This window comes from Anas acuta, chromosome 1 (genome assembly GCF_963932015.1).
Source record: "Anas acuta chromosome 1, bAnaAcu1.1, whole genome shotgun sequence".
Taxonomy (NCBI): domain Eukaryota; kingdom Metazoa; phylum Chordata; class Aves; order Anseriformes; family Anatidae; genus Anas; species Anas acuta.
In genome coordinates, this window is record NC_088979.1 from 189,666,963 (window position 1) to 189,690,843 (window position 23,881).

At 39.2% G+C, this 23,881-nt stretch overlaps 1 protein-coding gene across 3 annotated transcripts in view; it reads right to left on the reverse strand.

Moving 5' to 3' along the window:
- Positions 1 to 23,881, reverse strand: part of SLC2A13 (solute carrier family 2 member 13) — a 154,981-nt gene that overhangs the window by 100,158 nt on the left and 30,942 nt on the right. For all 3 annotated transcript variants that reach the window (XM_068669741.1, XM_068669740.1, XM_068669742.1), the window contains one exon: positions 18,484 to 18,692. In XM_068669741.1, coding sequence (XP_068525842.1) covers positions 18,484 to 18,692 — 209 coding nt within the window. The remainder of the gene's footprint in view (positions 1 to 18,483; positions 18,693 to 23,881) is intronic.

Genomic DNA, 23,881 nt, shown 5'->3' on the forward strand with positions numbered 1-23,881 from the left:
TTGCTGCTGTCTATAGATGAGGATGCTTAGCAGAAAACTCTTAGATGTGCCACAGAGCACAACAGGTCTCTCCCCTGCATGAACCCACCAGGGCACTCACAGCCAGTGTTTTCGGGTGTGCTAAAGACCTGTGAAGAGGAAGGCTGCTCCTGCTTCTTCCCTCCCACGGCCAGGCACGGCACTGTCCACCAGCAGCTGGTTCTGCTCAGAGGGGCAGCAGCGGGCTGATGAAGCTATCCAGGTGACAGTCACACCCGGGGAGCCAAACAGAGGGTTTCGTAGAAACACTACACACTACATCATCTATAAAGCAAGATATGGAAATGGTCTGATATTACTTAGTGGTCTAATATTACTTATTGCTAAAGAACAGCCCACAGTTTCCTGTGAGAAACCCTGAAGCTAGACTGTAACTCACCTTTCTCAGGGAACTAAGGGAGAAGAAGCAAGGATGAGGGACCCATCCTCTGACACTTGATGGTGAAGGGTTTACCTCAGGAACACCCAGCTACCCCCTGCCGCGGCGTGCTGACGGGCACTCAGACCCTCCACCACAGATTCGGAGAAATAGGATTTCACGGGGGAAGTGCAAGCCTCAAAAGATGTGATAAGTGATGCTATTTATAGGGAAAGGGAGGCTGAACGTTTTTTGCATCGATTCTTCCAGCTAATTCACTTGGCAAACCAACCTGTGAGGCTAAGCATAGAGAAAATTAAAGCGGCGTCACCCTGTTCTGCTACAGTACAGGAATTCAGATTTGAAACAAGTGACCTTCCCCAGCGAAGGACAGCAATTCAATCCTGTGATTGAGAAGAGCAGTATTTCGCTCTGCCATTCACGTCTTGATAGATGGCATTGCCATGACACTGATTTGAAGTGGGAGGCTTCTCTACTCTCAGCGGACAAAAACAATGATCAGAAATGTCACCGACGTGATACGCGGCTTCCCAGGCCTTGGGCAAGGAGAAGCTCCCAGAAGCAGCTGTGTGTGACATACCAACAGCAAAAACACTGAGCTCCATCTAAGAAACAGACATCAACCTTTATGTAACCATTTCTGACCAGCAGCGTGCCAAACGAACACCACAGAGCCCTCTCCTCTGTGCAAGGTGAGGCTGAACTTCCCACGAAGCTCTACGGGACTGATCCCTGCACTGGGTGTTTGTTAGCTGATTTCTTACCGAAAGTCAGGTCTCTTAACAGCCTGCCTAACACCACACCCTACTTACACTTTGCTCCTCCCAAAATCTGGGTATTTGCTTTATAATGTCCAAACTTGCTGATGACACCAACTCCCATTAGTTGGCCCTTGGCCTATGGCTCCCATAGGCCCTTACAACATTTCATCGCAAGGGCCAACTGCAAAGACTGTACCAGTTGTAATTTTTCCACAAACATGCTGTATAACATTCAAATAGTAAATAAGACCTTCAAAAACATGCTGCTGTAGAGCTTAGTGATATGGTTTAATGGTGGACTTGGCAGCACTAGGTCAAAAACACCAAAAACAACCTCAGTAATTCAGCTCCTGAGCAGCGTGATGCAGATGTAACATCTGGGTCTCCAACATTCCCCCTTACTTTACATGCATGGAAATAAATACTTAAAAAGGTAACCTGACATTAATCTGTTGCTGAAACAGTGACACTTTTGACTGTTCACGTTTGATATCAATTGGAAGACATGCCTCAAACACATGTAGATACCAAAGAGCAGAAAACCAAAATTAATCACGGCATGACAACGGCTTTTCAGTTAATAAGAGCGGAACAAATGTTTATGAATTTTTGCTTGTTCGTGTTTTCTCTGAGAATACTGCAGTGATGCCAGTGGTTTGAAATCAAAGGAAAAAGTAAAGTGAATAATGCAAGACTTCTCAGAATGAACTATACAAATAATTCAGTTGCTCCTTAAAATGCGCTTCACGTTTTATATACAAAACAGAGGAAAATATATCCACAGAATGTACTTTAAAATAATCTTTCTTACAATCAATGGACATATTCAGTTTCAAGACTTGAAGAAAAGGGTTAATGTATGCAGACAGGCACTCAAAATGAACGTTTCAGCCAACCCTTCCAGGTACACTGAAGAAGATGGTCTTGTATGACCCCAGAAGTGACAAACCTTTCTGGACACGGTTAGGCCAAGGGGTTTGGACAGAATTCATGAATAATGTATATCTGGGGGGAGAACAACCAGCATTGTTACAACACGACCGTCCTAACAAGCAAGTAAGCAATTTTCTTCTTCTTTCTCACAGCTCTTTCTCACAGTCCAGTTGTTCTCACTGATATTTTAGATTCTCAGAATTACTGGGGAAGCTTCAGCTGTGACTTTACCAGACCCAAGTTTGTTTTTCATTCCAGTGTCATGACACTTTAATGAAAATACATACAAAGCTTCCAAATGGATCCTTTGGAAAGTACACGAGCTCTGGGTAGGACATTGCTGAGATGCACCACAGAGTCACGGGCTCACAAGTAACGCACTGCACTAATGGAAATTGTTTTATTGCAAATGCCACCTGATGGAATAACACTGTCACTGAAAGTATGAAATATCCATCACCAGAGATGATCCCAACTTCTTGCTGACATATAGGAAAAGTTTAGGATATTTTCTTCCAAGGACTAGCTCGCAAGACATTGTATCTTTCTAGATGTGACAACTTTAGTAAATAGGCTATAAAAGAAGAGAAAATTCATTTAAGGCAGGCTGACAAGACAGATATAGACCAACAGCAAACATGGTCAAAATTTCAATCCTGATTTCCCTCAAGTATTGCAAAACCTGTAGTTGCAATCATCAAGTCTCTGTTCAATTTTTCTTAAGTATTCCTTGTGGATACCAATTCATTAGCCATTGCTACTGAAACAGCATTATAATAGAAGAAGAAAGAAGCATCTATCCCCAGAAGGTACCACAAGAATTAGGGAAATCAAAAGACAATGGTAGATCTCAAGAAGCAATAAAAGCAGGTTAAGAAAATGAAGAAAATATGAACCAACTAAAAGCTCTAGGACAATAAGCACTGCCCAAAGCTCATTTTTCAGGGGGCCTGTACTTCAAAAAAGCATCAGGGCTTTAATTTTTGACTACAGTTTTGACTAGACAGCTCTTCATACAAATGGATGTTTCACCTTTGAACCAGTCAAGATGTAATGTGCATAGATTGCCTGTCCACATCTGTCTTTGGGGATGCACTACCCTAGTTTGCTAGGTGGTACGATTTTTTTGTAATCATTTTCAAGTTTCTTGTTCGTGTTGCTTTGTATTAATTTTTAAAGAGACTGTGAGAGGGATACTGTGTGTCTGCACATGGCAGCTCAGCTTGTGTAATGAGAGCACAGGAACAGGCTCCACTGACGGCGTAAGGTTTCTGAACAGCTCAAAAGAAAAGCAACACGCTACTCCAAGCTTGGTGAGAGCACAAGCCAGGCACCAGGCTTCAAGCAGATATCTGTAAAACCCTGCTTCACAGCACCATATTTGCTGAATGTTTTGTGTTTGTCTACTTGATACCTATAGACCACACAGAAATCCTCCCCACACACATCCAGGATCCAATGGGATCCAATGGTATGAGTCAGCAATACTTTGTCGTCATTTTACACACATACAAAATATTCCAACCAACCTCCCAGGAAGGATATACAAAAGAGTATCACCCTTTAGGAAGTGGAAATGTATTCAAGGACCAAGATGTGATAAGCTATGGAATAAAAGCCTGAATACTTGCTTGTTTTAGCAGCACACATTTTGGTACGTTTGACGGCAGTGTCAGTACCAAGTCAGCTTTGTCAATACTCATGCTTAAAGCTTCTGAAAAGTTCCACCCATGGCTGACATCTGCTGTTCCCTTGCCCCAGGGTGCAGATAGGTACTCATGTACTTTAGCATAACATTTTGAGGATGGTATAGTGTTGCCATGGGTAGCTGTGGGACATGAATCCCCCCACAAGCCTCACAGGATCCTTCAAAACTTCCTCTGGTGAAAATCCATCCTGTTTTCTCTCTTGAAAGTGGGAATAGTTGCACTTCATTCCATTATGGGTTTTGAAAACACAGTTATTGAGAACAAGAGTTGCACACCTTCTGTAGTGGGGCATTTCCTACTTCAGACAGTAAACCTGAAAACCACGCATCTAAATGCACAAGAACATCTCCTGAAAAGCTGCAAAAAAACTCAGAGTAAAACAGAAAGTAACAGAATTAAAACCATGATTAATCACTCTGTGGCTGGTCTGTAGTTAAAGTTTAAGTAGGCTTAACATACTAAAAGTGTGCGTGGGGAGATCAGACAATTTCATGGATGATAAACCTCAAATGATCAGAAACTGGAAGAGTACTTGGGTAAAATATCATGTAAGTTGATGATCTTCCTGTATTCTTCCTTTTTTTTTTGCTGTTGGTGACTGCTGGATCAAGACGGGACTAATGGAATTACAGGAATAAACACGTAAGCAAAATTACAGGCAACTTACTTCTTTCACTTCCACAAATGTGTAAATGCTTCTCTTTGCTTCTGCATGTCCTTCTAATATTACTGCTGAATGTTCTTTTGGTGTTACCAACACATGTATTTTGGTAATTAAAAAATAGTGCAACCATCTGTTTGCAGCCTCTCGGGTCCATACATACCTTTACGAAGCGCGACAAGAATAATCCTCTAGCAGCAGATTTATTATCACTAGGAGATGCCAAGTAACAAACTGAATAGTAAATGGCAGACGCGCATTTCACAGGTGGCACATACCGCATGGGAACTGTGTTGTGGCTCAGAAAGATGCTGTAGTCAAAGCACTTGGTACCTTGGGTCTGTTCTCAGTTCTGCCAGAAATTAAGTCAGACCACCTCAGCTATTCTTTCTGTAAAACAGTGAATTGATCTTGAGCTCTCCAGCAACTAGCATCTTAATAGTGGGGAAGTTATCAGAGGAACTGAAGCCTTTATCTCCAGTCCACCTTATAGGCTCCTGCCCAAAATGCTTCAAATGGTGGAAAAGAGGAGAAAGTGAGCTTTGAATGAGAAATGAAAGCTGGAGCTTTTATGGAGTTTAGTTCCATGCTGTGCTTCCCAGCAGTGCAGAAACACACTGCAATTTTTACAGTTCAACAATAGATGGTTTGTTTGTGTTAAAAAAAAAAAAAAAAAACACTTGTTTGGGGGAAATTATAAGTTACTTAAGTTATTTTACCAAGCACACAAGAAGTTTGCGATGTATTAGCACAGGAGTAATATAGTTACTGCAGTAGCAGATATTTTTTGCAAATTTTTGCTAAGAAATATTACAGACACAGAAAAACTATATACAGCCCTGATAAGATGTATCTTTTGTTGTCTACTCTATCAACACAGAAGAACAAATCACTGAAGAGAAAATAAACAAGCAAAAAAAAAACCAAAAAACAAAAAATGACAACCATGCAGATTCTCACTAATGGACAAAGGTTTGCAGTTTGCATTATTAAATCCTTTAAGTCTCTAGCAACGTTGGTGTTTTTTTGTTTGTTTGTTTGTTTTGTTGTTTTTGTTTTGGTTTTGTTGTTGTTATTGTTGTTTTTCCAGTTGAACAGGTACATTTTAAATGTTCTTGAATTAGTTTAAGTGTTAAATCCAAGTTTACTCCACAGGTAAAGTTTGGGATGCATTTCTACAACTGCATTCCTAATGGTAACATAGAGTAAAAATAGTTTTATGTTGTCGAAGGCTTATACTCTCGATGGAACTCAGGCTGGAGCTGATACTTTTTCTCTCTGTAGCCATTTCAATTATCGTAAGCTGCTGGAAAGAATCCTGAAGAAAACCCTACTGTGCTCATCACCACGGCAACAAAATACTACACTTTGAGTATGATGCTGGGCAGGATTTACACAAAATTGATTAGCAGCTTGCAATGGTTATATTTTACAATTAGAAATCTCTCACAATTTGTCTAATATAACACTAATGTCTCAATTTCATTATTTCTAAATGTAAGCAAAAATTAGGTCTAATACTGACACCAGCATAAACCAACATCCAAATTTGCAAGCGCTTGAAGAACATAGAGGGGAAATTTTATCAACAAACAAAATTAATGCATTTAAGAAGAGCCACGGAGGGAAAAGAGGATTGTTTTAAATTATCCAAGTCATGATAAATGAAAACTGCTTTGAAACTGCTATGCTAAAATTGAAGACAGCCCTTCATGAGGTTCCTATCAAAAATACAAAAAGGCATGTACAATTTTTTTCAGGTTAATTTATCTCTACTAGAGTTAGGGAAGAAAGGAACAAAAGTTTATCAGCAGGGCAGAAGAGTGCAAGCTTATTAAAACTACATTTCAGAATAACCCTCAGTGGAGTTTGAAAACCAGTTTCAGCAGATAAGAAGAAAAAAACTGTAAACTCAAAGCATATCAGAAGCCCGTATTTTAAAGTTCTTTTGTCATGTCATATCTCCTGGCATACCATAAATTGCACAGTCTAGGAAACTGCAGCTGCATCCATGAAAGGCCCGTGAAGGTTTTCCAGAGCTCACTTGTTCAAGTATCTGCCTGCACCTGTACAGAGAATGTCATGACCGTCCCCAGCCGTGTTTTGGGGGGCTACACGGAACAGCTGATGGTTTGTACGTGGAGCCAGGGCATACAAAGCACCAAAGACCATTTGGCTGCAGATGGTGGGAACGTTTCCTGGCTGAAAACAAAATACTAAACTGAGCAACCTTCCCAAATTGGTAAAATACAAATTATTTGCCTCGAAATAACTAAACAACAACCAAAAAAACCCTCACCCCGTAACTCCTTTGTAATGCTGCTGGGTTGTTTATTCAAATATAGAATAAATTTAAGCTATATTTTAAAATGTCCCTTTTTGTTTATTTCAGGGATTTACATCAATTAATACTTTATGTCAAGAAATATTTTAAAACACTATCATTATGCAGCACAGGGGTACATATATTACTTGCAGGCGCCTAAGATTATCCATTATCCATAATTTGTTCCATTTATCCACAGATTTATATAAAGCTGGGCAGTTTTTCCCTAATAATGCACCAACACCAGCAGATTCACTGATAGCCCAGCAACCCAAATCCCTTTCCTTATATCTCAACTATTTACATTATTTGCTATATTTCATTCGTTGTCTTTGACACCAAGTAGTTAACCGCAGTTACATGAATTACCAAGGACAACCACGTGAGGACCTTCTGCAAGGAGGGAAATGAGTGTGCCCCTCATGGATAATACCAGAAACTCTGCAAATTTAAGTTGCTATTTACACATTAAGTATTTTCAGGTTATAACTTTGAGAAACTCTTGCCTGTTGTGGCAAAAGAAGATTTCGTGAAATCTGATGTTAAGATCAACTGAAGGATCTGTTTTTTACCACACGTTCCCACCCCACTGAGTGCACGTGAACATTTCTGGTGTTTGACAAGGTCTGGGTCTGTTAGGGCCCACGACACATCAGTGTGAGTGACCAACAAGATACCATTTGTTTTTTACGGATGCACGCACTATGCTTAAATAACTGCGAATTTGGACTTCAAACATCATCTTACACATGAAATAAGCTGCCCATACTCCTTTATTAAAAAAAATAAAATAAAATAAAGAGAAAAAGAAATCACCCCACAGCTATGCAATCCTCAGACTCCTGTAGTCTGTCCTGCCGATTTTCAGAAGACCTGGAGACCAAACAACCAAACAGCTTGAAGGACACCAGCTATGACGGATGGGGGCAGGATGATTAATTTGAGGCCACTCATTTATGAATAGGTGGTATTTGGATATTCCACAATGGATCATTCCTCTGGGAATGTGCTTCAGCGGGGTTTTAGGCATGTAAAGCTCACAACAATCCAATCTAGAGATGAAATGGTGTCTCAGACCTCTTCCATTGTTATCCCGCGCTGCAATTAGAGTAGGATAAACATTTCTTATATTTATTTGCAGCCTGTGATCCCCTACCCACCCCGCCAATCTGGTGTTCTTTGGTAAATATTGCTTTAATTTATCTTCCTTTCCAAGGCTCTTAAGCCTCTTGTCTCCAAGTACCACTAAAAATAATCACCACTTAACAAAACATTAAAAATTTAAAGTCCCAACATACATGAAAGATGAAAAGGTAATACAAATCACCACTGAAGTTTAAATCTATTTGAAAATAACAAAAGATTTGTATAACATTTATATGCAGAGTCCTATTTTTCCTAGACAGTGAAAAGAAAGAAAAAGAATTTAATGGGGAAAGAAATAAATACCAGGAAGAGCTTACAATTCCAAAATTTTTAAAGTCAAGTATGAGGCAATTTAGATCAATTTTTCTTTAATAGAAATATTATTTTCCTTTGGCTACAGAATGAACTATTCTGCAACTGCCACCTTCATTTTAGACTAGCAACAGTCAGAACCACCTACATTTTAAATTTGATTTTATTGCCATAGAAACGTATATTTGCTTTAACTAAAAAGGAGGTCTACTGGCTCGGAGCCAGTAGGCTACTTTCCATATCATACACTACAGAAGGTATTATAATTTATCCATCTATAGCCATACTTGCACTCTCTTAAGTGATCTACATCCACCTCAACTGCAATGAAAATTGCATGTATTTTGTGTTTTATAATATATTTATGCATTTATATATAAATGAAATCAAACTAGTGCAATCCACTGCATATCATCACAAAAGGACAGATTTTTTTTAGAATTATTTATGTTCTTCAATCGAATTTCAAGTATGCTTTAGATGACTTCTGCTTCAATAATAATTTGATGCTTAGAGCAGTTGCACACCTTTAGATTCAATATTTGCAATTAAACTTCTCCATTTTCAATAAACGATGGCAAACAGGTCAAAACACACTGAAGAAAACTATTTTTGTTCTCTTTATAACCACTGATGCCATGGAGAATGCAGACAGAAATGAAAGGTTTTCAGCACTCTGAAAATCCATGTGTGTATATTTGTGTGTGTATGCATATATTCATGCAGTTTAAGTACCGAAACAAAGACCTACAACCTTCTTTCTACCCCAAAGAAGTGTTCTGCAAGGTGTCAGAGCAAAGAAGTGCCTGGAAGCCCTCACACCCCAGTTCCCATGGGACTGGGGACACCAACACAGCCCCACAGAAACCATATGGCTGCCACCAGCAGAGCTGCCGGCGGGTCCATCGCTACCCTGTTTTACAGCAAAAATGCCTGTTTCATTATTAAAGGACAGAATAAACATGCAGCATGTTCAGTTAAACATAGAGAAGTAATTACAAGCAATCCAGCTACTTGAACTTTTGGCATTCTGTTAGCAGTTCTACAAGAATTGCAACAGGAGAGGGGAAAAATAATAACGTACTAGGTTTGATGATGTGAAATATTAGCCTAAAACTGACTTTGTATTCGTGAATTGGATGCACACTAAGCATGGCAGGGAAAAGGAGCCATTTTTCTAAGACACTTAAAGGTATTCTGTAACCAAAGAAACTCACAATATTAGGAAAAATGATTTCTTCATTCATCGATCACTACAGCTGCATGGTCAGATCACTTACATTGACTAGATAAAAACATTTTCCATATGACTTTTGGCAAATATTTGAGTATACTTAGACATGGAACTATATTGTTTTTGAAAACATTATTTCTTATTCTACAGAAATAGAAATACGGAAGTGTGTCCAGAATCAGGACAAAAAAAGTTGAAAATGACCATTACACAGAAATGCAGCGTCTATCTCTGAATGCTCAGTGGAAAAGAACACACACAATTTGATGACTTCTAGAGCACTGGGATGACCCTTTCCTCAGAGGACCGAGGGAGAGAAATTTACCAGGACAGTGGTTTCCTGGAAAAAAAAGAGAGTGCTAAAGGAGTGCTAATGACTTCTGGTGACCGTTCTTCATTTCAGAGTGCCAGAGCAGGGAAGTTCCCCAAGGAACTGGGTTTGGTTGTGTTTTTTTTAACAAAACAGAAACCTGAAAACACAGGGGAGTGGAAATCACAGTCTTGCTGATTCTTCTAAGAAATTTCAGTTTGGTAATTGAGCAATTTAGAGTTTTCTTTGTAAAGGCATTTCTAGAACATGACTGAAACACAGCCTAATATTTGTCAAAAACACAATCTTCAAAGAGTTTATACTGAAAATGTTAAGTATTCACTGCATTTGTTACAGCTTCACACAGAAAAATCCCAAAGCACTGTAACACTTCCCAAACAAATATGTCTCAGGAAACTGCAGTTTCCCCACAGACAACTGACAAGCAGAAAGGAAGTCTAAATTAATTAGACAAATTATTCATTGTGAATTATTCACGCTGCATTAGTTACCAGACACACGCGCTTCAACCATATACAAAACCCCCTAATCTGCGCTGACATTTTCCAGGAGGCCAACAATATCTTGGCACACAAAAGGCTCCAGTAGCACAATACGCTTCCTAGAAAGCACTTTACTGCCAAAAAACAGCCCATGAAAAGAGTAAGCCCACGGCCTCATTCATCCAGGTGACAAAAGAAGAAGGTGGTGCTCCCCCTTCCTATTCAGGAATGAAATAATGCAGAGAGGAATCCTGCTCCTTCCTTCCCAGCACCTTGCTTCTGAGTCAAGGCTGACACACCGATGGCTCCGAATTGGCTCATAAAATAAAAGGAGAAGCTTCTTTTTATTTACTGGGTAAAAACACTGGATCTAAATCTATATTCTGATCAAATAGTCAGCATAGAAGCACTGTATCATTTTTCATGCATTTTCAGAAGGACAAAATTCCAGCAAGCTTGCCTTCTGGACATAGGGAAAGCTCAGAATTATTTAAGGGAGGACTCAAAATGCATAGCCTGGGAGTCACAGCAGCAACACAACAGCAAACTACTTTAAGCTATTCTTTTTTTTTTTTTTTTTAATCCATCTTCAGTCAAAGGAAACACAACCCACACCACATTGCAGCATGACAGTCGTGATAGACTTCAAACTGGTTGACAAGATTTACCAAAATGCTCACTGCATGAATATTTTGTATTAACTATCAGGAGACATGGAAGGATAGGTGCTTACTTTGAATCAAACCCCTCAGGAAGAAGAGCAGAATAAAGGATCTTGAAAACAGAAGAGATTTTTAAAAAATCCCCCAAAATAACCCACAAAACAACCCAACAAAATGCTGTTGTGATAAAAAGCCAGGCAGAGATTAGCACTGGACAAAATCACAGACAATGTTTTGGTGAAGGTGTCCAAACAGAATAAAGATTACATAGGTATGATATGGAGTTATATAAAAGGAATGGAGTCAAACAGTTTTAAACCCTTTTTGCTCCCCAATGGCTTCTTCCTATTAACAAAGGACTTCAGTTTCAACAGGTTGTGCAAACACTGCGTTCATGTTAGGGTCCACAGACCCCAAAAAAAGCTACTGCTGTTGAAGAGTTGCTGACATTCAATGGGGGGTACCAAATTCCACCCTTGCACCAAACCCTTCACCTCAGTGGCAGCAGCGGAGGAAGAGTCAGCCCTGCACCTTCTTGGTTCCTAACACACTGAAAAGCAATTCTAATATTAATAATAATTTTTAGTGATTGTAATGATCACACTGAAAAGGCTAAAATGGCATCAACTGTTTAACTTTGCTCAGCTACTTGTTTGTGGTATTCACATGGTTGTGTTGTTATTAAAACCATTAAATCCATTTTAGAGTTTCCACTCATCTTGACAAGGTCAGGGAGCAGAGAAGCTACAAGATTGTCTCCAAATTCTGTTACAGACCCTGCTCTAAGAGCTACATAATTAATCATACTACTAAGCTTAGTGAAGTGTTATAATTATTCCTTAGCAGCCTAAAAACAAGTTTTCCACTATGCCCGTTAACAATTTCACACAACTCTGTGTATTTTGTCCAAATCCCTGACACACGTAAACACAAAGCTCAAGCTGGAGCATCCAGCCCAGAAGTGCGGATTCAGACCAGATGCTGGATCCAGCAGGGAAACGGTGAACACATACATACATTTAATTTTATTTTCTAAATTAAGTGAGCTCTTGAATTCTGCTCTTAGCACGGTGTGTGCCCATCCCTCCTGGAAGTATACCCAGGGAATTTGACACGATGCTTCCTGTTTCTGGCAAAGCTGGCGTGCCCAGCAGCCTGATGGCTCCCCATGCTCAGCTGATAGCTCCAGCACTCCTCCATCAGTTATTTTCCATCCAGGCCAAAGATGAAGGTGATGTTATCAGGAGGCCATGGCTGGCACGGCTGGTGCATTGCCAGGAGCCTCAAGCCTTGAGCCAAGTGTTGTAACTTTCCTTTGCAAACACGTGTGCTGCTCATTCATCCTACCCATCATTAACATCCCACACCACCCTTCACCACTACAGGCTTCTTTCTCTGGCCCGCCTCACTTCCTCAGACTGAAAAGCCCAACCTGTGTCTTACAGACAGCTCATAGGTGTCTCCCACCATTTAGTTTTTCTCACATTTCTGTACTGGGTAAGAAACCAGCCTTAGTATTCTTATGAACAGGCTTTCCATCCAGCAGTACAAGAACCAGCACCTCCACATCTCTCTTTCTTTATTTATTTTATTATTATTATTATTTCTAGTGTTTTCTGATTGCTTTGTTCCTTTACTATCACCCATTCAGTGCACACCCATTTTTCTTTTTACTGACCAAGAATGTTCTCCCCAAATCTTCTGAGATCACTTCCTCCAGGAATCTTTCCGTGCAGCTTCACTAAAATAAAACTTACCCCGCGCCACCCTGCTTTTGTGTGTTTCACCTGCACCAACAGGGGAGGAACTGCTGTGCGTGCAGTCACAAATGTTGTTTGAAGTTTATTCTATTATAAAGCAGACTTTTAATAACCAGTCAAATTATACAGCTAAGCGCTACTTCTTCCAAAGCCCCAGTTCCTAACAAAAACTGTTCCTGTTTCTAAACAAAATACCTGATCCTAAACCTGTTCCTAAACAGTTCCTAAGCAAAACCTAGGGAGCAGCTGTGTCGAGCGAGGCACTTGGATTTGGAGCAGCACCCAGATCTGCTTCCAGACTCCCAGGCCCACAGGCTACCTGAGATGAAGAGCAGCTGTTAATATCACCCAAACATCAGCAAATTCAGCTTCAATCTATGAATAATGTCATTTGGCCTAAAACAAAATAATTAGGTGCAAATATATTTTTCAACTACAGAGATGAAAAGGAAGATTTCTCATTTTTCAGACTTCCAGCTTTGATTTTCTGTAAGCTTCAGAACCCGCGGACTAATTCAAAGATAACAACGCTGCCAATGGAAAGTTAATTTTACTTCCAGAAACTTCAGAATGAATCTGAAATGGGAAAAAAAAAAAAAAAAACAAAAAAAAACGGAACAACAACCCTCTTCCCTTATAACGGTTCTCTAAGCTTTCATGCAGTTTCATGCAGTTCCATTTTTCCCTTCCCTTTAGGACTCTGCTATACAAAATCTGCCTGAACCTCAGGTAAAGAATTTGTTCCAGTATGTCCACCTGAGCAGTCTACCCTAAAATAGCTTAACTTCAGAGGCAATTAATGCCCATTTCCAGGTAACTGTTTAATTTATGTAGGCACATTGAAAACCCATTGCACATTGATGGACGAAGGGATTGGTTTTGGCCACGAGCCACTCAAGCAAGGTCAACTCCAAATGTCCTGCCAGGTATAAACTCTGTAGGGGTCCCTCAAAGCACTCAGGAATTCACAAACTCTTGGCTACATCTGCAACCTGAAGGGATGAACAGAGCTCTAACTTACCAGAAATGAACTATTATTTTTAACCTATAGTACTACATTTCTAGGCATGGCAGGAAAAAAAAAAAAAAGTGTTGTTTTTTTTTTTTATAGACTCGTATAGACTTCATAGATTTTTCAAAGGTCATACTTCTGAGAATTAGCCAGCCTTTTAAAAGGCTTTAAGGATAAAAGGGGAACCAGAAAAGCTTTTTATCTGTCTTTATCAATTGTTTAGTACAGTAATTCATACTTTCAATATTCCTTGGTGATTTCTGTAGAAGGCTTTTCCTCATTATCTGATCATACACTGAATTGAGTTAGTGTACTTTCACGAGATCAAATGTCTCCATGTTTTACTTGCCTGCATTATCTAAATTTTAAATTAGCCAGGAGATTGTTTTTATGGCTTCAAGTAAAAACAAAACAAATTCCAGTGAAGACGTGTCCCCACACAAGAAGAATTTCTGTTCTTAAAAGAACAGACAAGGAAATAATTCTGCTGCTCAACCAGTTAAAATAGGAGAATGGAACGAGGCCATTCCTTTCTAGTACCTCACGAGCTGGCCATACTCCCCACGAAATCTAAAGGCAAAACCAACCCAGATCTGACCCTTGCATTGGCGTTGTCACAAGCAAGAATTTCTGGCTGATATGACGACCAACCATATGGGATTTGGGGTTTTCTTGGACACGTCCTTGGCCCAACTCTTTTATGCCTTTTGCCTGAAAGACTTCCACCTAATTTCTTGGTTACAGGTAACAGCAGCCACTTGTTCCCATGAACAAGGGATTCATTTTAAATATGGATTGGAGTCCCTAGAGCTGGAATGGTTCAGAGCTCTGCAGAACCCTACTAGAGCATCGCAGCATTACCAACTTTCATTAAATAGATTCTAGCTGTCATCCAATAACAATAAGCATGTCTATATCCTTTTGAATTCCAGGCATGTCAGACAATTGCATAGGATAAAAAAGACTCCCAGAAGCAAGGAGAATATTACGATTAAGACTGAAAATAATGAAAGCTTCCGGTATCTCCCTAGAGAGACAAGTGTCAAATGGTTGCAGCCAAAGCCATAGGCAGAAATACTGACAAGTTAAAATATTATTTACGAAGGAAAGTTGAAAGAAATATAAATATACTGTAGCCAGGAAGAACTGAGGGGACAGCTCTCTTCCCTGATAACATCCTATTTTAACTGACAGTTAACTGGATAAAGGTATGAGCTGAAAACTAATGGTAATGAGGTGATTTTTCCTTTATATGACAACACATTTATCTCCTGCAGGGAAATACAAAACCTAAAAAAGGAGACTGACTCACTGATCCGATGGCAAATTCAGTAAAGAAGTAAAGCAAGTGAAAACTGCAGGAGTAAAAGGGTAAGAGTGGTATGAATACATTGTTCTTGGTCTCAAAAGAAATAATACAGAATTACAGAACATTCTGGTACGGACACAGAATGGCAGGTTAAACAATACCACAGTGCAATGATGAATTTTCTAAATCACTCAGTAGACTTCAATGGAAGCAGCACTGTTCCACACACCACTAAGCCCAGCACAACTTTTACATGGAGAGAAACACAAAGCATAACATGCAAAAACATCTTCACGATCAGAAGTTGACTCTCTTATACGCTTAAAAACAGACTATAAAATGGAAAGGTCCACCTGAGCGGAGAAGGTCAAAAGTCTCAACCGTAATTTGAGAAATGTGGACTAAATAGGGCTGGGGGAGGTTACACGGCTCTCCTAGGGTAATTATGATCCGTGGCTACACACACTTTATCTACACAGAAATAAAAGTCTAGTCTTAATGCAAATGATATTTATTTTGTCAGGATGTTAAGTTAGTACTATACTCATCACTACTGATTTTGTGTGAAATACCAGGCATCCTGGCACATCACAGGTCAAGACTGACACAAGTGGGGCATGTGGAAAAAACAAGCAACTTACAGGTGCTTTCACCCAAAAAAAGGTAATACAAATTGATACTTTTCGATGATTTTCTTTGAATGTTGGACATCTGTTAAACATCTAGGATTAGGAGGGAAGAATCATGCCTGAGCCCTCTCTTGCACTATAGTCCTGACATCTGAGAAGGTGTTTAAATATGCTGATCAACTGGACTTGACCAAGGTTCAACTTATCTTGTGCAAATGCAATGCCTTTGCATAACCACTCACAGGGAAAGTGTCACAAAGATGCATTCTCTTCCTGATACCAACCTGAAATGCTAAAATATAAACTGCTAAGCAGTATCGTCACCAAAGACTTCTGAAACCAAAGTTGTTGCTCAAGACATTTTTACTTTTTACAGAAGCTGCTTGATGACCATATGGAAACTGCAATGAAAAACTCTGGTATTATGACAGACATTAAAACTAAACCTTCTGAGAAGTAGCTTAAGCAACACAGACGAGGCTCCCCTGTGATTCATTATTTCAGTGACAAGAATAGTTGATGAAACAGTTATAAAAGGCTTTACAGTTTTTAGTGTGGGACTGGACAATATGTTTTGGTTGCATTCTGTTACTCCCTTGTAGAGAAGGAGTCAAACACAGGCTTGTTTTCAATTAGAAAAAGATGCCCTGACGAACTGGCAAAGATGTTTATGTATCAGTTAATGAAAATCTGTTCTTTTTCAAGAGAGGAAGTGACAGAAAGGAACAGACTCTATTACCTAAAAGTAAGCAGGATGATTTTTGATCTACAAAGTTGTATTTTGTTGAATTGCACATATTTCACGTTGAACAGCAATGTGTACCACACATTGTGGTACTCCTGTACCACACATACCAAATTCAATACTGACTAACCAGATAATGCCTCAAGAAATTAAATTAATTACAATTCAACACCGCTTGTAAATACCACCTGGAAGTCACAGACAGGTAACAAAAGCAACCTATGTCTTGATGCTGACATACAACATATCTTTTGACAACAATGAAGACTATGGCTGAAATGGGATGAAGTGCAATTACAATCAAGTTATTATCAAAATCAAGAGTGACCTTAACTATCTAATATGTCTATTTCCTAAGCATTTATAACAAGTGGGACAGCACATACTCATAACTACCCTCACTTTTTACTGCCATTTGATGATAGCTCTGAAGCTGTGGATTGCCTACGATGAAAATGCTTATTTCTCTGTAATCAAGCTTTTCCATGGGAATGTGCTTGACTTATCTAAACTCCAGCAAGACAATGCATTTTGGAAAAGAATCAAGAGACCAGAAAGCCTCATATATAGTGTGCCAGTCCAAGTTATGGCTGTACTGAGGACTGATTTAATAACTGAGCTGGAGTCAGTCCTACTGCAGTCTTACAACAAAAATATATTTAATTTGCAAATAGTGAAACAGCAGAATGAGGAGAGAGAGAGAATATGAATGCCACACTGTGTAGCCCAAGGACTACAAATACAGAACAGAATGGGTCAAACACCTGCTCCTTTTATTTCTACAAAGCAGAAAAAACTTTAATACCAGACATTAAATGGCTCTCCCTGGAATCAAACAGCCCAGTGACTACTATGAGCAAGAACCTTGGAACAGGACCCAACCTGTTCTATGAAAATCCGCTAAAGCTCTTTATCAAATTGACTTCAAGAAACTTATTTTTTTCCCCTGATGAAGATTCAAAAATAAAAAGAAAATAATAAAATAATAATAATTAAAAAAAAAAGCATCCAAAAGCTTCAAAAACATAATGGGAGAAAAATCCAGCTTTACTTCAAATCAGTGATGAATACTTTAAAAATCTTGTCACTAGAATGCACCAAATAACTTTTTCCAGATAAGTACGTATTCATTTACTGAGTTTGGCCTTAGAGCTTACAATGAGGCAATGACACTAGGTACTATCAGATGTCAAATCTCAATTCCTACAGCTGTAAAATAACTTGCATTTTTCTTTCTGCTATCTCTGAGAAGTTACAGAACCATGCTATCAACATTTAAGGAAGCAAGAACTAAGGTAAGTCTTACTTCACAGACTTAAGATTCCTACCCTAACAGTTCCAGAACATAGCAAAGAAAAAATATTTAGTACACAAAAAAAAAAAAAGTCAATGGAATGGTAGTCTTGCTTCACAAATACATACCGAAGTACACAGAAAGTTCTGAGCAATTATGGCATAAGAATACAAAAACAGTGCAAAAGTATTTGATTTAGATGCTTCATTCTCTTGGGCAGACCTAATAGACTTCAGAAGTTGCCTTCACTGAAAAATGATTTCTGTATTACATGCCTAGGTTTGTAAATCTTTCCAAAGCCTGCTTACCTGGAATTATCATCAGTCAGAATATAAACTCTGGATAAATGTGTAATGTGAATAAATGTAAAATGCCTTCTGATCTCCCTAAAGGCTGTTTGGTCTCTTCCAATGAGGAAAGAAACCAAACTTCATTTTATTTCCACTCTTCAAGATGTGCACTCTTAAACTGAGTAATTTTCTGAATGCAATTCTCACATAGCTGTAGCTAGTATAAACTTAGAATCCTACACAACTTTACTTCTTCCTTGTTTAAAAAAATCAGAACTAAATTTAAAACTGTAGGACTATAAAAACATCTGCTCACCTCAGAAATTACCAGTATATGAAATATTTCAAATAAAAGCATTATTGTCAAGAAAAGCAAACAATCCAGCTCTCACAGTCTACAGCTTGACCATTTTGTCTGATTTTTAGCTCCTCACTGATACACAGAGATGCGAACAAGCATTCAGCATACCTGCTCCAACTTCTTTTTCTTCTTCTTCAATGTTGTTTTTGATGCTGTCATACTCCTCATCGATTGCCTGGTTGCCGCGCATCTGAGACAGAATCCTCCGTGCTCTCTGAGTCTGGCCTTTCTGTATCAACCATCGGGGACTTTCAGGAAGAAACAGGAAACCAAAAAACTGTATAACTGCCGGCACGGCTGAAAGCCCCAGCATGTACCTGGAAATAAATAAACAAATAAACAAATTTCTCATATTTGGCTATAGAAGCGTGCTACGAGAAGATTTGCATAGACGAGCTCAAGATCAAACCTCCTCCCTTCATATTCTTTATTGCCAGAAATTAAGCAGGCATGAATCCTATTCTTCCAGTACTGTAGAAAACAAGACCTTCGCTTTCAGTTCCAGTCTGTCTCAGGACAGGCTGAATGTTCTGCTGTCTCTGACCCAACAGCCACTGCTTCAGAGGACATTCAATCAGGCTAAATAAAAACTCAAACATTCCAGTGGTTTCAAAACTGATAAACCCTTTTATGAAAATATAAGAGAAGAATAACAGAATAACAAAGCAAAGACAGAGAGAACAGCTGGGTGCTGTTGATGACAAAAATGAGACTGAAATCCTGCTAATTGTTTTACAGACGTATAAAAAATGATAAACTCCAAACCAGCCAGCCCTAAATGCTTAATTTGATCAGTAAGTACGTGTATACAGATACGCATTGCCAGGGAATAAGCCTCTTGTGTAAGGAGATGCCTGTTTCTGACTGGAGACAGAAACACTGAAAAAAGTTCATTTAACCAGCACTGCATCCATTTACACTAGATCTTTCAGATCTCTCTCCTAAATCTTCAGGCAGCTGCACTGTTGTTTTAAATCAAAACAGCATTTTAGGTGCCCAGAGGGATTTTACTACAGAGAGCATTAATGCCAGTTCTCTGTTCAGCAGAGAATTACCTCTGGCAGGAGAGCTGCGCTTCCAGGAGCCAGCACTGACACCTGTGACAACACCCAGAGACACCACGGTTTGCTCCGACTAAAGCAGGGCAAAAGGCTGTGGAAGATGAGCGTACCCCCATCTTTCATGGGTGGTTCTGATCCACCCACTTCACATTTTTGTATTCCTTCAATAACAAGAATTACGGAATACCATGTAATTTTGTTCCGCTTTTTAAATCTTTTTCCCTACATCTGATAAACCATTTGTGCTAGACACATTATTTTGGCTTCCATTAAAGTCCTTAAATGGAGCTGGTGTCACCTGTGCATTATGGCAAACAACACAGGTTTCACATCAGTTGTTCCAACCATTACAGCACCTCCAGAAACCAGCCCTGAGACTGAATATTGGGGCAGCTTGTACTCATAAATAAGTTCACACCTTGAGATCAATCAGGAAATGAGGGGGATTAGCAAAGCTCTCCTCTAGCTCCTCTTTTATCCTCAGTACACGTTTTCACACCAATGGTTCTGAATTCTCTCCCATGGATGTCTTCATAAGCTTGCTATGCAGTGAGATTGTCAACAGAGTAGGAGAGAGAACACAACCATTAACAAAAACCTTGTTTCGGGACAATGAGCCACATGAGCCATATTTAACAAGTCCAAATGCATTTTGGGTGAAAATGGAAAAAGACCTTCTTAGAATAACATTTGCAGATCTAACAAAGAAAACCATGAGTAATATAACAGGGCAGAAAAAATGGAGAATGGGGAAAAAAAAAAAGAAAAAAACAGACAAACACACAAAATGCAATGTAAAAAGTATGGCCATCCCTGGATAACGTGCATGTAAGGCCAGCCTTCCCATCCCCAAGCCAAGCCCTCAAGTTTGTCCTAAACTGGGCAAAAATTTCCAAAGGTCATACCAGTACATCTTGGTCTGGAAATAAAACTGTAAACAAGTCATTCATTTTCTAGCATTTTAAAAATGATACAGTTCATTGTTAGTTTTGTTTTTTTTAATGAAAACAGGAAAAAGAAAATAAATTCAAAATGCAAAGCTTGTGGAAGGACTATTAGTTAAGCAGTTGTCAGCCACCATATCTAACAAGTGTCACTAATGTTCTCATCCCTCATTCACTAATGTTCTCATTCATCAATGTCCTCATTTCTTCCTATGCTCCTCCCTCTCCACAAACAGTTTTTTTGGAAGCTGTATACAGAATCCCTTTAATATATACACCGCTGGAACTCAACAAACAGTATATTCAATATCTGTATTAGTGTGCCATTCAGAAAGCCTCTTCTGTTTCAAATGACAGGGAGACCAAAACCATAGAAATTAAAAGCACAATTGCTGTATTCTGCCAAACTGCAAGCAAGATCTCCTGGTACATCTAAGTAAAAAGATATGGTCCTTTACACTCAAATTACCCCATTTCTGTTCCTTCAAAGCCCTTCACTCCCTTAAGTGCAGCAGAACCTCCAGAATTAAGCAGTTGGGTACCTGCAATCATCTTAGGAAGGAAAAAAAAATAAGTTCAATGGAGGCTCCTGAAAGCTAGATCTAGCCTGTTAAAACTACCAGTTGGACTCTATTGGATTGTTTATCACAAACAAGATAGAAAAGATGAGCAAAGAGCTCAGTCACTACAGTCAGTTTCCAATTGACATGTTTCTGGTCAAAGTGGAGTACAAGGAGCAGGGCAGGAGGAAAATGTTCAGTTAAGAGCATACATCCACTGCAAGTTCACGAGTCATTGCAATTTTCAGATCAAGCAACTTTGATATAACCAATTTAGAGTAAAAGCAGGCAATTTTGGACATTACATGCAGTGAGCCAGCTTTCAGAAATCTAATATAGTTCTTTTCTATACAGAGTACAAGACTTTGCATTCAAAGCCAGATGTCTAGCAGACCTGAAAAAATCCAGCATGAAATTTAATAAGGCTGCTGTAACATTTCTCCTTCCGAGACATACTGCTGCAATACTATTAAGATGGCATTACCAAGGTTTATAAAGCTAACCTGACATAAGAGTCAGGTTAAATATTTGTTTTCTTTTGTTTGTTTTTAATTTAATATCCAGCATTTCCAAGAACAACCAGAAGTAAAGTTCCTTCTTGGTTTTTGTTGCACTCCAATGCACAGCCATTCAGTCACTAACAGCTACGATAATTGCTGTAATTTTCCTTCTTCTATGGGATGACTCAGGAGTGAACATCTGGGATGTCTCGCCATGTGCACGTTGGCCACTCTTTCCAGGTGACAGACCATCTGTACACTTCTCTGCTCAGCCTCAGGTTGCAGTAAACTAGCTGAGGACAGAAGAGTAAGCAATCCCCAAACATCAGCTCCAGCACTGCAGCTGAGCATCCCTGCATACCTCACCATGAGCCCAGCCTCAGCTTCTGCCCAAAGCATCTTCAACAGTTTCACCTCATTTAGCTCGGCTCAGTCCTGCAGAACAGTGCTTGGCATGTACATAAAACACAGCGTTATTGCATTAGCAAAAGATATCCAGTGTGAGCCAGCAGGCTGAAAAAACAATTACTCCTCATTACTCAAAACTCCACGCCACATGCAGAAGACTGGGACGACTAACATGAGAGTGAGCTACAAACCAGGGATAGCTCAGCAAAGGATCACTAAGACGGAAAAGCAACAGGAACACATGAGAAAAGAGGCTGAGGGAACCTTGTCTGTGCTGCTCAGAGAAGAGAAAATTGAGGGGGGATGTAATTGCATCTTTCACACGTGAAAAGGAGCTCATGGAGGAGATGGAGACAGACGCTTCTCAGATGTACACTGGAAGGCCAAGAGCCAATAATCACACATTGCAACAAGAAAAATTCAGATCAAAGCTGAGGGAAAGCAATTCTTCACAGTAAGAGTGATCGAACATCAGTGAGTTGTCCTGAGAAGTGGAAATGGCTACCCGTGGAGATTTTCAAAAATCAGCTGGACAAAGACCTGAGTAAATTAATCCAACCTGATTTAACTTTGATGCTAACCCTGCTTGAAGAGCTTTAAATTAGCCTTGAGACCCTGGAGTACCTTCCAACGCATTTTTTTCTATGATTCAGAATGCACAGTAGATCCATTCTTAGCTTTCCACAATTTATTTCTACTACCTTGAAAGCTGTAACATTTCCTTCCCCTTCACCACTGGCCTCGCACACAACTCCCTCTTTTCTTGATGAAAAATTCAGGCTAGCAGATTTTAATTTATCTGAACAGCTCCAATAAGATCAATACTTGTTGGATACTGTGTTTACGTGGATTTTTCTTCCAATATGGTGGCATTTACTGAAACATACGGATTTCAGACACGTCCCTATCTCATATGCATCAGCCTACTGAGGGGAAAAAAACAGATACGTCCACAAAAGCTTTCCCCTGCTGAATCCCTAACCCGTGAGGTAAACAAAACCCAAAAAAAATCTGCCCAAAGAGAAAGCACACAGACACTTGTAACAGTAACAGTGACCAAGAGCTCCATTTCTAAGTAATTATCTTTCCTGTCCATTCATCAACACCCAGCTCCATGCACAGGGACCTGTTATGTTAGCAAATTAGTTAAGCTAAAAGTGAATTAAAAATAACGACACAACAACTGGGACAACTGGCATTGGGGGTCTAATCAGTTTATTTTACCTAGACATGCATTAGTGAATATCATGATTACCCTTTCTAAAAACTGACAGTATTTCATTAATTGCAGAAAGGGATTAACCATCCTATAAAACTAGGACAACTATTAACAATCCTATAAAACTTTTCTTTCAGTGAAGTCTGTTTCTCAATCCTCCATAACCGGACACGTGGTCTGTGGAAGCATGCGGATGCATTGCAATAAAAAGGTCATCAGAAGCGTCAAGTGAAAATGTGAAATGCTATTTCCATTTCAGCTAGAGTATACAATGCATTTTCAGAAAGCAAAAAGCAGAACTAGAATTGTCTATATTAAATAAAATCAGCATGAAGTGACTTTTTTTTTTCTTCAGGTCAAAATAAGGCATATTTTTACATAAGAGGCAAAGGAAGCAATTGTATGGACAAAAAGCAAACTCCTCAAACTTCTTTAATCTTCGGACATACATAGACTAACCTGTAGATTCATCATGAAAACATTACTTTTGTTTTAATGCATATTTCTTTACATACTAAAGAAAGATCAGCTTCTAAGCACTTCTGAATACCAAATCCCTGATGAATTGTTCATAACTTCAACTACAAACATCAGTCCACCTTAGGATTTCTCCTTACTCAACTCCATCAGAAGCCAGTGAAAATAATAATCTTTAATTTGCAAGCTTTTCGAAGGTTGGAGGATCATTCAAATTATGATTTTCAAATAGCAAAACAATTCCAGGCTGTAGCAAACAGAAAAGACCTTACAGCAACATGCACCTCTTTCCCAAGAGACTTTCAAGAGAACAGCACACATAATTAAGCACAAGTTT